Raw genomic sequence first — 16,131 nt, forward strand, 5'->3', positions numbered from 1 at the left:
AAGTGTGAAAACCATGCTTAGCTCGCGGACCATACAGAAACAGCTAGCTGGCCATAATTTGCCAACCTTGGTGGAGCTCAGAGCCCAAGGCTGCCCCACCCCACCGGACGTCAGGAAGGTGCTCTCCACACGGCCAAGTTCCATTAGCTTACAGACTGTCCGTCCCTGCTTTGGGCCACAACAGCGGGGTGGGGTCATTTTGACAAAACCCCAGATATTAATTACGTGGCCCTTTGCAGGACAAGGTTGCCCGCCCCTGGGTCCCATAGTCTCATTTCATCTTTAAACAACCCAGGTAGTCCGAGGTTTTCTCTCTCTCACTTCACAGGAGAGGAATCTGAAACCCAAGAGCAATGAACCAATTCAAACCTCCCTCTTGGCCACTGGGACCCACTGGGAGCCCCTACAGACAGAGCTGTTTGCCTGGGCTCCTTGCCAGAAGGAGCTCTCCACCCCACGCATGGTTATTTTCCCAGCATTTCCACACGGGAAAGCCCCAGCTTCAAGTGGATGCCCGGGGCTGTTTGCTAAGCACAGGGGGGCAGAGCAGACCCTCCAGGCTCCTCCGTCTGTGGGCCTCCTGGGCAGAGACACTGCCTGTCCAGCTTCTGTGCTCCCATCAGGCCCATGAGACAGCTCCCAGGGTGCCTCCTGCCACATCTGACCGTCGCCTGGGTCCCCAAGGGGGCACAACCTGTCAATGGGCGCAGGCCGAGTGCTGTTGCACATGGCAGAGTATCCCCGGAACATGGAGAATACTGTGGAGAAAAATAAGTCTGCCCCAGCCTGCCACCGCCAACCTCCAGTCACTCCCAGTGTCGCGTTCTCCCCACCCCCACCCATGACTGGAACAAAATGGCTCCTGCAGGCCGGCAAGGGGGAGACAGTCTCATGTGGCCCCATCTTCAGGCTTCACTGTTGCCTCATATGTGCTAATGTTCTTTCACCAGTGGAAGCCCGTCCCCACAGCCCCAGTCACTCCTCCATCTCCACGCCTGGTCTGGGCTTGGGCACGAGAGATCCAGAAGTCCCTTATGGCACATGGTCTGCGCAGGGACAGAGGCTTCACTCTGTGGGGGCCTCTCTCAAGCTACAACAGTTCCAGACACACAGCAGCCAACCAGTAAATTGTTATCAAGCAGAAGTATGGAGGGAGGAAGGGAGGGAGGAACGAGTGATTGAGTGAATGAGATCACACGCGCCAAAGCCTCACAAACACTTGGGAAGTGAGGTCCCTGGGGCTAGAAGATCAGGAGAAGAGAAAGCTGATCCCGAAACTAAGACAAAGCCATTAGAATGCTCTAGAACTTCCCTCTGAGAAAGGGTGGCCACGGGTAAATCTGGGGCGGGGGGCGGCAATGGAGTTATCTTGGGTTAGGCCCCCTTAGCCTGGCTGGAAGGACAGCCACCCTGGTTGGTGAGGCTAGGGGACTTCTCCACAGGGGACTCCCAACTTGGGGCTCACCTGTCCACATAGGAGATAAGGCTAGTTCATTTGCCTTCATGAGCTCATCCCATGGGGCTTTCAGACTCTGAAATCTGAAAGCAAAAACAGTTTGCCTAACGTGGTCCATCCAGGCTTGTTTGATTTTTGTGTGGGATGTACCAGAGACCAGGTGTAAGCTTAGAAAGGGCTCTGGCGTCCCATCTGCCTGGTCACCAGGCCCAAGGGGGAGTGGCCTTAGCCAGGGCAGGGAGGCACCCCAAAAGGTCCCAGGCTGTGGGGACTGAGAGACCAACGCATGGAGCATGGGCTGGGAGTGAGGGCACTAGGTTCAAACCCAGGGTCATGTCACCTGCCTGCCTGCCCTCAGGCTTCAGGGAAGTTAGCAGGCCTCTCTCTGTGCCTCAGTTTCCTCATCTGAAATGGGGCACACCTGTCTCTCAGAAGAGTAGAAGCAAAACAGAGAGTCAGAAGCCCCGTAGCGCCCGGCCTGGGACTGGACTCTCGATGGATCATTCTGTGATGTTACCACCCTTCTCCCTAAAATGTTTACCACACGATTCAGCCTAGAGCAGAGGTGGCATCCTGTTGAGATTTAAAAAAAAAACACACACACACCTTCTAAAATTTCTGGCTAAGTAAAATGCCCAACCTCAATTACTCCGGCCCAGGATCATCTGCCCCGTCAGAGGAAGGGGTGGGTATGTGGCTTTTCTGTTAGTTTTACCTGGAAACCGTGCTTGGAGGATTTTGAGCTACAGACTTGTCTGTTTATGTTTTCTTTTTCCTTCTATCATGATTTGGTTTTGTTTTTTCCCAAAGCATGCAACTTATATTAGAAATGTGTAATTTATGTTATATAAGTGGGAAAAAGTGCTTCCAGGAAAGTGGAAGCCTTTGTCCCGTAGCATTTTGCCAGCACTGTGGGTTTTCTGGCCTGGTGGGAAGACAGCATTAGCACGTGGCCTCCACAGCTCCAGTGCCAGATGACATCCCATCACTGCCGGCGCCTGGATCCCTCTTCCTCCCGCCCGTCCCCCAGGCCCCACACGATCGCTGGGCTCCCCAGCCTCCCCTGTGCTCCCCTGCGCTCTGAGGCCTTGCGCGCGCCCATCAGCCCCCAGGAGCAGTTACAGAACAGCTCCCCTGGCTGTGAGCGCCAGGCCAGCATTTCCTCCTCCTCGGACATATAATAGCAGCAGCCGGATATTTTTAGACTGGCTTTGAAAAGTCTCAGTGTGCTGAGACCGCATACCAGACGCATGAGGTCACTGCCCCCCCCCACAAAGCCTGGGCTGCGCGGGGCTGGTGGGGGGCCCTCGCATCCCAAAGACTTTCCCTCTTGTGGTTCACAAGACACCAGACCCAACTGTTTCCTTAGAAATCCCACGGAGTCTTGCCCCGAGTTCAAAACGGGGGCTGGCACATTGCTGGGCGGGGAGGAAAGGGGGGGTCTCTGCAGCGGGTCCTGGATCTGGATGGTGCAGGGGCCCCAGCACAGAAAGAAGCCTGTTCCCCCGGGAAGGAGCCCACCCAGGCTTGGGCATCCCGCGCCATCTGCTCGGCGTTAGGAGGGCTCGCTCGCTCGCGGAGTTTATTTTCGTTCCGAGCAGGGGGAGGGCCCCGCCTGTCCCCAGCTCAGATGGAACCCCACGGGGGTCTCATGAGCCTGGAATGAAAGCAGGAAACAGACCTGTTGCCTGCTGATTCCCGGAGCAGAACGGCAAGGGGCCCTGGGCTTTACTCCAGGCAAAAAAAAAACACAGTTCTGAGGGTGAACTTGAGGGAAACCAGAGATTAAACCTAGAAAGACAGTTTTCTTCCTCACAGGACTCCTCGGGCCTGTAGCACCCATTGGGGGGGGGGGTCCTCACAACAGGATGAGGGGCTCCAGAGCCCTCAACCACCAAACCCTACAGACCTCTTTAACCCTCTGTCCGTGTGTACAGCGCCATTCAGCAGTTCAGCTCTGAGGACATTTCTGGTTGTCACAGACACTGCAGCCTCTGGCAGGTGGAGGCTGGAGCCGCTGCTCGGACCCCACAGTGCACAGGACCCCACCGATCGGCAGGGCCAAAGCTGAAGACCCTGCGCTGGGTTTCATAGGCACTTGGGAAACCAGGCAGACCCAGGCCTGGCCACCAGCTGCTGTCACCCAGCCACCAGCCAGGGGCACTGTCACACAAGTCAGGACGTGGTTGTTGCCACTGGCTCAAGAGCTTCTGTGTTTAATCCAACCCTCCAGAGACTTTCAAAACCTGGCCACGGACAGGTCCTAAGGAAGCATTTGTGAAGAGAAGAGGGCCCTGTGGCTACCGTCTTGACTCGGGAACATGCCTCCTCAGACAGGGTTCTGCCTCCGGGAGGCCTATTCCCCACCGGAAGTGCCAGGCCACCACCCTGCCTGGAGCACATCCCTGCCTTGCACCACCAGGCCAGGTTTCCTCTCTGGGGCTCCTCCTTCATTGTTAACACTCTTGCTGGGTGACTTGGCTGTTGCCTCAGGGCCCATTGCTGGGGTCTGGTGCCACTGTCTTGTTCCAGAACTCTGTGGAACGGAGCCAAAGGAAGTGTCCCGGGCCTTCCCCCAGCAGATGCTTTTTTCTGGGGCTTCTGCCTTCGGATTCCACACCAGAAGCTCTGATCGTTGATCCCCCCGTGTTCATTTCCCTGCAGAACGAAGCCTTTAAGAAAATCCCAATTCCTCTCTGGGTCAGCACGTCTCCTGGTTCCTGGGTCCCCTGCAAGCCTGACCATCTCTCCCCACCCTGCCATCCTCCCTCTGTCCCACCGGACCCTCAGACACCCATGCTTAGCCCCACCACCCCTGCAAACCTTGACAGTGGCCTTGCCACTTCCTCCCCACTGCCCTCATGCCTGCATAGCCTCCCACACAGCTCAGCCTTCTCAAACTAGAACATTGTTGGCCTTTCTCGTGGCCACCAAGCTTCCCTTTCTGCGTGTGAGCAGGGCATCACCCCGCCCCCCAGATCACCCCTTCTTCGGTCCCCGGAGCCACAAGGGCTTGGACAGCTGAGCACCAGGCTCTGTAATCGCTTCTGCCTTTCTCCCCTCCCCTGCCCAGCCCCACCGCTCCCACCTCTGCCAGCGTCTTGCTCCATGAAACAGAGAAACCGCCCCCAGCACCTTCCCTGCCCTGCGTCTCACGCCCTGCCCCGGCCAGGCTTTTTCATACCCTCTCTCTGTCCACCCCTCAGTGGTGTTGGGTACTTCATGGAGGGGGGGGGGTCACCCCAAGATCCTGAGCAGCGTGTGTTCTGTGTCTTAATCTGGGTGGTGGACACATAGGAGGCCCAGGGGGGACCCCACTGAGTCATAAGACTCCATGCACTGTGCATACTTTCCTCTACATATTGGGAATAAAGCCCTGATTCATGTCACAATGAGAGTGAACCCCAGAAGCATCCCGCTGAGTGAAGGAAGCAAGACAAAAGGCCACATAATGTATGCTCCCACTTAGGCAAAATATATCCCGAACAGACTGATCCATAGTGACGGAAAGCAGACTGGTGGCTGCCAGGGGCTGGGGAAGGCAGGAGGGGTGTGGGGAGTGACAGCGAATGGAGATGGGGGGGATCTGCTTTTGGGGTGATGGACATGTTCTGGAACTAGATGGAGGTGATGGTTACACGACATTGTGACTGTATTAAACGCCACTGAATTGTTGATGTTTAAATGGTTAATTTTATGTGATGCCAGCTTCATCCCAGTCAAAAAATTTGTAGTGAACTGGCTTGTCCTCCCACAGAATCACAGGATCCCTCCAGGCAGGGACCTGTCTCTGCTTCTGCTCCCCACCAAGCCCGCTTCATCTTCTCCTGGGGCCCACAGCCCGCATCAGCCCAGGGTCCACCAAACTCCTTCTGGAAAGGGCCACCCAGTAAATACATTCAGCCTTACAGGCCAGAACCGTCTCTAGCATCGTTACTCGGCTGCTCGAGCATGAAAGCAGCCGCGGGCGAGCCGTGAGCACACAGGCCTGGCCACAGGCCGATAAAACTGTTTCTAGACACTGAAAGGTGAATAGAATTTTCATATGTCAGGAATTACTACTCTTCTTGTGTGTTGTTTTGTGTGTGTGTGTGTGTGTGTGTGTGTGTGTGTGTGTGTGTGTTGAACGATTTACAAATGTAAAAACCACTCTTGGCTCGCACACGATCCACAAGTAAGCAATGGACTGGACTTGGCCCATGGGCCAGAGTCGACCCTCTGAACCACGGTAGCAGAAGAGTGCTGTTGATAAGCAGTCTTCACGTCTGACACTCAAAACCTGAATCCACAGCCCAAACACAGAGACAAAGTGTGTCGGCACACACGTGGCTCATCAGGGCCTCCGGCTGACTTCGGGCAAATTGAGTGTCCGTGACTCACACCCAAGGGGACCTCTGAGGTTCTGGTGGCAGCGCATAGAAATTTCATCCTCACGCTCTGAAACCCTGTTCTTTTTTTTTTTTTTTTTTAAAGATTTTATTTATTTATTTGACAGACAGAGATCACAAGTAGGCAGAGAGGCAGGCAGAGAGGAGGAAGCAGGCACCCTGCTGAGCAGAGAGCCCGATGCGGGACTCGATCCCAGGACCCTGGGATCATGACCTGAGCTGAAGGCAGAGGCTTTAACCCACTGAGCCACCCAGGCGCCCCTGAAACCCTGTTCTTGTCTTCCCCACAGGCTTTCGGAAATGCCAAAACGGCCCACAACAACAATTCCAGCCGATTTGGGAAATTTATCCAGGTCAACTACCTGGAGAGTGGCATCGTGAGAGGGTGAGTTGGAAGCCGCCCGACTGTGGGCCACCGGCATTGGGCTGGGCTCCCGGGCACCCCTATGAGGAGGGCCCAGCCTGGGAGCTCAGCATGGAACTTGTGGCCCTGCAGATACGTGTGAATTGTACGGGGAAGCAAGTGTGGTTTTATTTAAGTCACTGATGTGAAGATCTGAGCTGTGGGTCAAAGGGAGGGGTGGAGGGGCGGGAGGGGTGGGACCTCTGTCCCCAGGTTGTCAAGCATGGGCCCAGGTGCCCCAAAAGCGAGTGCAGTGAACTAAAGGTGCTAGCAGGATGGAGTTGCCAAAAACAGGCAAGGACACACTGAGCTATGTCTTGGTCTTAACGAGGTTTTGAATTTGGTGGGTCTGGGGATGCCATAGGCAGAGTTGATGTGGACTGGGGCAGTTGCCAAACGGGTGCCCCTTTAGCCAGGAGAAGGCATAGTAAGGCTGGGTAGCAAATCAAGGCTGGGTAGCAAATCGAGGTGGCTGCCCAAGGAAGTACTGAAGGCTGGTAGGTGGGTCGATGGGAGAGAGGATGGGAGAGAGGGAAGGAGGGTAGATAGATTAATGGATGGGTTTGTGGGTGGGTGGGTGTGTGGATTCATGGATGGTTGGATGGATTTGTGGGTGGGTGGGTGGGTGGGTAGATGGGTAGATTCATGAGTTGGGTGGATGGGTGGGTGGATAGATTTATGGGTGGGTGGGAGGTTGGATGGATGGATGGATGGATTTATGTATGGGTGGGTGGGTGAGTGGATGGACAGAAAGATGGATTCCTGGGTGGATGGGTGGGCAGATTGATGGATTTGTGGATGGGTGGGTAGATAGATGAGTAAATTCATGGATGGGTGAGTGGGTGGCTGGTTAGACTTACTGCTAGATGGGAGAATTCATAGATGGATAAATTTATAGACTGTTGGATTCATGGATGGGTGATGGATGAATGGATTAGGTAGATGGGTGAGTGGGTAGGTGGGTGAGATGGACAGTGGGTAACTGGATTGTGAAGTTCATTGTCTGGTGAAAGTTACAACAGACCAGCATTTTGTGCCACAAATGTGAGTTCCCTGGGTGGAGGCACAGTTACTTCAACTAAACGTATAACATGGAGATTGTGTTCGTTACTCTGCGCTGTGGTTGTGCTTACGAAAGTCTGGCAGCTTTGTGAAGGGTTACTGTTCTCAGGAATTACCTATTTTGTCATCATATTTAAGTCATAATGTCATTTCAGAATTCGGTGCCGTAGGATTTTTTTTCTTTCTAAAAGTATACTGGGAAATTACAGCTGGTTAAAAATGTAATTGTGATTTTTTTTTTTAAAGATTTTTATTTATTTATTTGACAGACAGAGATCACAAGTAGGCAGAGAGTCAGGCAGAGAGAGGAGGAAGCAGGCTCCCTGCTGAGCAGAGAGCCGATGCAGGGCTCAATCCCAGGACCCCGAGATCATTACCCAAGCCGAAGGCAGAGGCTTAACCCACTGAGCCACCCAGACGCCCCTGTAATTGTGATTTAATACTGCATAATGTTTTGGTATTTTTTTTTTTTAATATGCGAAGGTCTTATGAGCTGATGAAACTCTTTCAAGGTAAAAAAACAAAACAAAACAAAAAAACGACATCTTGGCACAATCTGAGCTTACTCGATGGGCTTATCCCTGCCTCAACATTCTGGTGCAAGGGTGCGGTGGGAGCAGGATTTATACTGGTTCCAAGTGATACTCTGAGCAGCCCTCTTGTTCCATATGGGGAGGAGACCTGAGCACCAGGGTAGAGCCCTAGAGAAGGTTCCAGCATTTCAGGAGAAGTCCTCAAGTGGCAGAGCCTGGGGATTGGGTCCAAGGTATGTTGGTTCTTCTGTCCATCTAACCTGACTGGTGATCATTTCAAATGACAATTTATATTCAAGACACAAATAGGAAGGTTGTTTTCTCACATCCTTCGGCCTCTACCCTCATTCCTTTTTCCCACTGCCGAGGCTCCAGTGGGCAGTGGTCTAGGTGAGAGACCGCCCCCCCTCAACAAATGGCAGTTCTGCTCCAGCCCCTCAACCCCCCACAGACCATCCAGTGGTCCCCCCAGCTCAGTGCTGCTGGGCACCTGCGTGGGCTTGGCTACTCCCCCACCCCCGTTGCGGGGCCTCTGACCAGCAGGAGATGCCCAGAGTACCCTGTCGGGCACACGACACAGATTTATACCCCATCTGCAGTTCCAGGGGCTCCCTCAGGGGGACAGAGATGCCAGAAGGCTGCCTTGTATCTTCCTGGGTCCCAGCTGGCTCTGCAGCCAGGGGCCAGACACAGGAGCCTTTGCTCCCCGTTCACTCCTCTGTGTGGTCTCTGTTTGGTGTCCCAGGGCTGCCAGAACAAAGTGCCGCAACCCGGGGTGCTCAGAACAACAGAACCTTATTGTCTCACAGCGCTGGAGTTTGGAAGCCTGAAATCAGGACTTAGGCGGGACAGTGCTTCCCCCCCCCCCCCCCCCCCCCCCCCCCCCGCCTCCTGGAGGCTCCAAGACAGGATTCTTCATGCCCTCCTGCGGCTTCTGGCAACCCCAGGCCTTCCTTGGCTTGTGGCCATATCCCCCCGCATCACGTGGTCTTCTCCTCTATGTCTCACTGTTCTCTTCTACTTTTTAGGACTTTGCCCTGGGATTTGGGGTCCACCCTGATCATGGAGGATGGTCATATCTCCCATATCTCCATGTGCCTTCCCTTAATTACATCTCCAAGACCCTTCTGGGGGCCACTCTCACATCTCACATCTTCCAGGGGCCACCGTGTGACCCCGGCTTTCAGCTGTCTGGTACAGCCCGTTCTACTGGCTGCAGCCCACCCCCGTCAAGCTCTGGGCCAGAGGCCGTGGCTGGCTGAGTCTTCTAGACCAGCTTTTGAAAGACCTCTCTCTGTGGCCTCAGATTCAGGAAAGGAAGTTCCACCTCAGCCCGTGACCGTGGCCTGCCCACGCTCCGAGGAAGAGGTGTACTTCCTGTCCAAGGAGTGGCCACGGCCAGCTGGGGAAGAGCAGGCCCAGACCCGGTTCTGCTTTTGGGGAGGTGACACTTCTCAGTGCCATTTCCTGTGGAGGCCAAGGGTCAGGGGCAGTCCAAGCCTTCCTCCAGTTCCCCAATCTGCAAGGCCTCGTCTTCCTGTGGGTTCAGTGGCTCCGTGCTGGAAGATCCCTGGCCCCCTATGAACCCTGGTAGGGGCCAGGGCCTTAAAAATGATCAGGGAAAGGAAGGGGCTGTCATCGACAAATGGCAGCTCGATGCCAGTAAGGGGCACTGTCCGTCCTCCCCCCACCCGCCTCCGCCGACACAGCACAGGGAATTGGCCACAGGTGGAAATTCCAACAAGAGTCTGATTCTAGAACCAGATGTGGCCTCCCTCCCTAAGAGAACAAACCACCAATAACTAAAATAGCTCCTAGCAGGGGGAAGGGATAGAAAAAAACACAAGGGTTTGGAAGAAGAGAGGACACGGGCCGAGTCCATGGACACCCGCCCATGCCTGTCTTATGTGCATGTGTCCCAGGCAAGGCTGTAGACAGGAGACTGCCGTCCCCTCTGGGACGGCTTGCATCCAGCAAGCCGCAGACCAGGGGCCCAACGCTGTCCCCCAGGCCTGCCCCCCTGTCAGGCACCGTGTGCCCCTCCTGTAAAACAGGATGGGCTCAAATGAGGGTGGCCTGCAGAGCCATCCAACTCCTACACTTGGTGATGGTGGAACCCATGAAAGACCAGCCCCTCCGGCCCCAGAGAGTGTTGAGGGAGCAGGGCCGGGTCCCCGCCGGGCCACTTCCCTCCCAAGCAGTCCCACGCAGCAGGTGGCCTCTTTAATTTTCAGTATCTCACCTTTCAATGGGAGCCACAGTGCCCACCCCCAGCGTGGAAGGATTCGGGACATTTAATCCCTACAGAACAGTGCTGAGAAGGCACCAGATGCCTTCTAGTCACCATTAGTACTGCCAGCATTGGGAGCGTGGCTGTAGAGGTCCCTGGCCCCTGGCCCAGAGCCCACAAGCCTATGGACCCCTGCCCATCAAACATCCACCAGGAATGAAGGGGTAAATACAGTGTGCCGTGTCCAGCCACGAGAAGGAACAGAGTTCTGCTGCATGCGACGACATGGCTGAGTGACAAGGCAGATACACAGTATATATACCGCAGGGCTCTATTTCCTTAAAATTCTAGACAGTGCAAACTGATCTACAGTGGGGCTGATCAGTGGCCACTCGGGGATGGGAGGCGGGGATGGGTGACCAAGGGCCCAGGAAACTGGGTCATGGTGGTGGGCACACAGGTGTCCGCTTGTGTCACAACTCATCGGTTCACACGCTTCTAGTTTATGTCCATGACCACTGATGGAACAAAATGGGAAACGACCCAGTCAAGTCTTCCCACGTTGCGCACTTTAAGTGTGTGTGGCTTGTATCAATAACGAAGCTGTAAAAAAAAAAAAAAAAAATGAAAATGAATCTGTTTTTTTATATTTAGATTTTTTTTTAAAGATTTTATTTATTTGACAGAAAGAGAGAGCACAAGCAGGGGGAGAGGCAGAGGGAGAGGGAGAAGCAGGCTGCCTGTAGAGCAGGGAGCCCAATGTGGAACTCGATCCCAGGACTCTAAGATCATAACCTGGGCCTAAGGCAGTGGCTTAACCAACTGAGCCACCCAGGCGCCCCTTACAGTTAGATTTTTAACAGGAGAAGCATTTAATTGCTGAGGAGGTGGTAGGGGGCTGCCTACCTGTATTGTCCATGAACACGTGGGTATAATCGCTCTAGTTCCCGCCGCCTGACGGGATTCCCCCAGGATGCTCCTGGAGCTTTCCGAGCAGTGATCAGCCTGCATCTGGTCTGGGGAGCAGAAGTGGCCAACCAGGTTCCTTATTTTTATGGACAGCAGTCATAGGATAAGGCAACACTTAGGGTGATTTTTAGGGTAGTTATATTTACGGGACTTTGATTATATTCGCAACATTAGGATGATTGGTTTTTGTTGTTGTTGCTGTTGTTGTTTTGTTTTTTTGAGTTTTTTTGAGATTTTATGTATTTATTTGAGACAGAGAGTGTGAGAGAGAGCCCGAGCAGGAGGTAGGGCCAGGGGCAGAGGCAGAGGGAGACCCAGACTCCCTTCCTAGAGCAGGGACCCTGATACGAGGCTCAATCGCAGGACCCTGGGATCCTGACCTGAGCTGAAGGCAGATGCTTAACCAACTCAGCCCCCCAGGCGCCCGGGGGTGATTGTGTTTCTAAAGGTGATTTAGGTACCTGAGTTGACCTTGCGTCAAAGGAAGTCAGTCTACACCAGGCTTTGTTACGGTAACAAATGACTCCAGTTCTTCTAGAAAACTCTGATCAAAATATTAATATCTCGTTCCTTCATCTTCCTTTTAATGACAGGGCTGTTGTCGAAAAATACCTGCTTGAAAAGTCCCGCCTGGTCTCTCAAGAGAAGGACGAGAGGTAGGAGGACGCTTCCTCGGTGACCCACCGCACGTGCCTTCTTCCCCACAAAGCAGAGAACAGGTGTTTTGGGCCTGCAGGAGCCAGTGGCAGGACCGAGGCTGCTCTGGGGCTGCACGTTTTGGGCTCATAACTCTGAAGCCACCTTTTTTAAGCTTATTTTTGTGCCTACCCCTGACTTTTACCCGGAGTTAGTACCCCCCACCCCACCCTCCCCCACAGTCCCGCCTGCTTACATCTACTCACAGGAGAAGCTCACGGTTTAGTTTTCTTTTTAAGACATAGTAAGAATCGACTTATTATCTCAAACTGGTACATATTTGAGGTGCTTTTTTTCCCCCGCTGCTGTGGTCCCCACAGCAAAATTAGCAGTGGTTTAAAGAGGAGTTGTGGCCTGGCCTCCAAAAATGAATTTTTTTTTCTCCTCACTTTGCCCCACAGGAACTACCACGTGTTTTATTATTTGTTACTTGGTGTCAGCGAGGAAGAGCGTCAGGAATTTCAGCTCAAGCAGCCTGAAGATTATTTCTACCTCAACCAGGTAAACAGCCCCGCGCCCTGGCCACAAACGCCGCCTCTGTTCCCCACGGGCTGTTTATGCGCCGCCGGGAGGTCAGAGGCTGTCTGCCTGGGCCCTCTCCGGCCCCCAAACCGACTCCAAGGAGGCCCAGAGGAGGAGGCATAAAGAGGCCCATTCATCCCCCCCCCCCCCCCCCCCCCGGTGTCCTGAGCCCTGCCCCAGCGGTCCCAGCCAGGATCACTCTTGCACGCCGCCCTCTTTGGCCCAGAAGTACCCAGAGTGCCACCGACTCTGTTTTTCAGCATAACTTGAAGATCGAAGATGGAGAAGACCTAAAGCATGACTTTGAGAGACTCAAGCAGGCCATGGAGATGGTGGGCTTCCTCCCTGCCACCAAGAAGCAGTAAGTGGCCGGGCCGGCCATCCCACCGTCTCAGTGCGTGGACCGCCTCCCCACCGCCGCGCACATCCCACCTGCTCAGTGTGCGGACTGCCTCCCCACCACCGTGCGCGCGCGCGCGCACACACACACACACACACATCTTAGACTCTAATTTAAGGCCCCTCTCAGAGAGCTGACAGACACCCCGGCAGGAGCTAAGACACTAAAGGAGGGCAGCCCGATGACCATGATCTCATGAAAAGGGACATTAGTCGTTAGTCACTGGGAGCTGTCAAACCATGGGGCTTTTGCCCAACAGTGTAGACGGACTTCACACAGAAAAAGGGTTACGATGGTAAATTTTACATGATGTGTATCTTAGCCGCAGTTAAAATTTCGAAAAAATTTTTTGGAAAGCCGCACAGGTTCTCGCCACACCTGCCTGCTGTTCGGCATTGCCCAGTGGGAACGGCTGGGCGCTTCTCAGAGGCCACAGATCGGGCCAGCCCCTTCAGAAAACCGTTTGCGGTTTCTGCAAGAGCTGCGTCTGCCCGATGCCAGTCTTGCACGTGCGGACTTGAAGATATGCACGTGGCAGCCCTGTTATTAACCACCAAAAAGTTAGGAACCCCCCACCAACACACACAGACACAAATGCTCACTGGTGGTAATTAAATAACTAAACAGACAGCTGTGTTTCGTGCCGCGCTGGCCAGACTTTCTGCAAAGAGCCACAGAGTCCAGTTTTCAGTTCTGGGGGCCAGACGGTCACTGTTGTTCTCCTCTGTGTTTACTTTTTTTAAGCACCCCCACCCCTGAAAAAACTGAAGAACATTCTTAGCTCTGAGGCTGTCCAGTAATGGGCCCTCAAGTGCCGCTCCCTGGACTCCACACAGGGCAGTGGCACTCAGTGGGAGTCACTTCTGCCCCCCACAGGACAGCTGGCTGTTTTACTCTGTCTGACTCTGTCCAGACACATTTCTGGTGATCACGCTGCGTAGGGGAAAGCAGAGAGGGACGCAGCTGCTGGCACCTGCTGGGCGGGCCAGGGATGTGGCTCAGCGTCCCATAGTGGACAGGACAGCCCTCCACAGCAAAGAATGATCCAGCCCCACGAGTCCGCAGGGCTGAGGCTAAGAAATGCTGGGTTGCAGCACTGAGTGTGACCAAGCCAGGACAACCCGCAGGAACAGCAGAGCACCCCCACATCACAATCTTCCGGGGGGACAGGCCTGATACAAGGCCATAGGATTTCACTGACACCAAGTTCACGGACAGCGTTAGGATGTGAGGGTAGTTCTTCCTTTGTGTTAGGTGAGTGGGTTCCGCTCCTTACAGGGAGGTGTATGTTTTCTGATAGCTCATCGAACTCTACACATAAGAATTGTTGGCTTTTTTTGGCCTGTTTTTTATGCATGATGCGTTGGGGTTTTTTGCATTTTTTTTCATGCATGTTAGGCTTCCATAAGAAAAATTTTAAGCACCCCCACACCCACCCCCCGCAAAAAAAACCCCACAGAACACCCAGGAGAGCCATCTGTCTACAAAGTCACATTCCACAATGGTCCCCAGCAGTGAGATTGGACCTTTTTGAAACTTCAGATGTCTGACTGGTCTTGGCTGCTTGTATGAATTCAGCCCAGGTGGCTGGAAGCATCTGTCGTCTTACGACTTTGGAAACCACCCCCAACCTAGGATCCTTTTGCTCTCCCAGGATTTTTTCCGTCCTCTCAGCCATCCTGTACCTGGGCAACGTCACGTACAAGAAGAGAGCCACGGGCCGAGACGAAGGTCTGGAGGTCGGGCCCCCTGAGGTGCTGGACACGCTGTCCCAGCTCCTGAAGGTACACCTTCCTGCCCTCGACCACAGTGGCTAGCGAGCACCCAGAACTTCCTTCCTGCATGGGCCGCGCTTCTATAAACCGGGGCGTCTCTGCCTGCTTCCTCCCCACAATCTGTGCAACACCTCTTCCATGGTTCTCTTTTTCTCTCTCTTTTTTTTTTTAAATTGAGGTATAATCGTCACACAGCCTTATGTTAGTTTCAGCGTTACGGCAGAAAGATCGGGTGTTGGTCTGTATTGCAAAATGATGACCACAGTAAGCCCTGTTAACATGTCACCACACATGGTTCCAGAATCAGTTTTTTCTAGCAAAGAGAACTTGGATGATCTTCTCTTTTAGCGACTTGCAATTATGCCACGGGTTATCCGGAACCGAAGTCCCCACGCTGAACATTACGTTTACGGGACCTTTTTCTTTTACAACTAGAAGTCTGTTCCTTCTGACCCTCTTTATTACCGAGTTTGCCCACCCACCCCTGCCTGTGGCAGCCGCCAATCTGCTTTCTGTATCAGCTTGGTTTACTTTGGGGGGTTTTGGGAGGGTTTTTTGTTTTGTTTTGTTTTTTTAGATTCCCCATACCAGTGAGAGCATACGGTATTTTACTCTGTGTGACCTCTTTCACTTAGCGTAATGCCCTCAAGGCATCCCATCCCTTCCTCCTTTCTGAAGGACGACTGTCTCCCCACTCCGCCCCTCATGGGAAAGGCCCTTCGAACCCAGACTTGGATCAGTGAGGTCATGCGCTCATTGGACCTGCCATCCCCTTGTCCACCAGCCCTTGTCAACCCCCAGGGGGCACTGGGCGGTGTCTGAGGCCCTGGAGGGTGGTCACAACTCAGAGGAGCTGCTGTCCTCTAGGGGGTGAGGCTAGGGATGCTGCTTCACGCCATTTAATGCCCAACATGGCTTCCCTGCAGCCAGGAACGACCTGGCCCCGAGCGTCCGTGGTGCCAGACCAGAGAAGTCCTGCCTTTGTCTTTCTGTTTTCTAAGTGTGCCTCCCACCTGTGGCTCGTGTCTGCGTGCAGGATTCCTCCTCTTTTGTGTTCACGGGGATGAGTGAGCAGGCCTGCCAGGAGATGGGGGCAGCTTTCCCTGCCCCTGCTCTCACTGCCTCCGGCTTGTGGTGGGGGCTCAGCGGTCAGGAGGGAACAGGCCAGGAACACCCACTCCAACAGCGACATCTGTGAATGCCGGTTGCCAGGCAGCACACGGACCCACAGGGACCTCCTCCCCACCCCTCGCCAGGCCTGTGTGACCATCCTCCCAGGGCCATCGACCGAGCTATGAGCATAGTCAGAAGCACACAGCATAGCGCACATGACGGGGTGGGCTTGGAGCCCCCTTTCCGGGGCGGCTGCTGGAGGTCCTCCTCCTACCTTCCTCGGGCTTCCGGCCTTACCTCAGGGACGTGAGGACCCGCCTAACGACCCTCCTCTCCCTCCTTGACCTTGCAGGTGAAGCGAGAAATCTTGGTGGAGGTCCTAACCAAGAGAAAAACGGTGACAGCCAATGACAAACTCATCCTTCCCTACAGTCTCAGCGAGGTGAGCGCCGTCCTGGGCTTCCGCAGGCGGCCAGGCCGCAAACCACAAGTTGGGATGGGGTCTCTGGGAACTACAGGCCTGGAGAGCCTTTTCCGTGTCTTTAAAGAGCCGTAACAGTGGCTCTGCTTCTCTTATGAGCTCA

At 54.1% G+C, this 16,131-nt stretch overlaps 1 protein-coding gene across 1 annotated transcript in view; it reads left to right on the plus strand.

Moving 5' to 3' along the window:
- Nucleotides 1-16,131, plus strand: part of LOC111143844 (myosin IXB) — a 65,948-nt gene that overhangs the window by 18,561 nt on the left and 31,256 nt on the right. The window contains exons 2-7 of the mRNA XM_022497791.1: nt 6,135-6,229; nt 11,635-11,697; nt 12,139-12,238; nt 12,520-12,620; nt 14,314-14,443; nt 15,900-15,989. Of these exons, the coding sequence (XP_022353499.1) occupies nt 6,135-6,229; nt 11,635-11,697; nt 12,139-12,238; nt 12,520-12,620; nt 14,314-14,443; nt 15,900-15,989 (579 nt within the window). The remainder of the gene's footprint in view (nt 1-6,134; nt 6,230-11,634; nt 11,698-12,138; nt 12,239-12,519; nt 12,621-14,313; nt 14,444-15,899; nt 15,990-16,131) is intronic.

The sequence above is a fragment of the Enhydra lutris genome, unplaced genomic scaffold (genome assembly GCF_002288905.1).
Source record: "Enhydra lutris kenyoni isolate GAN:26980312 unplaced genomic scaffold, ASM228890v2 scaffoldscaffold10, whole genome shotgun sequence".
In the NCBI taxonomy this organism is placed as follows: domain Eukaryota; kingdom Metazoa; phylum Chordata; class Mammalia; order Carnivora; family Mustelidae; genus Enhydra; species Enhydra lutris.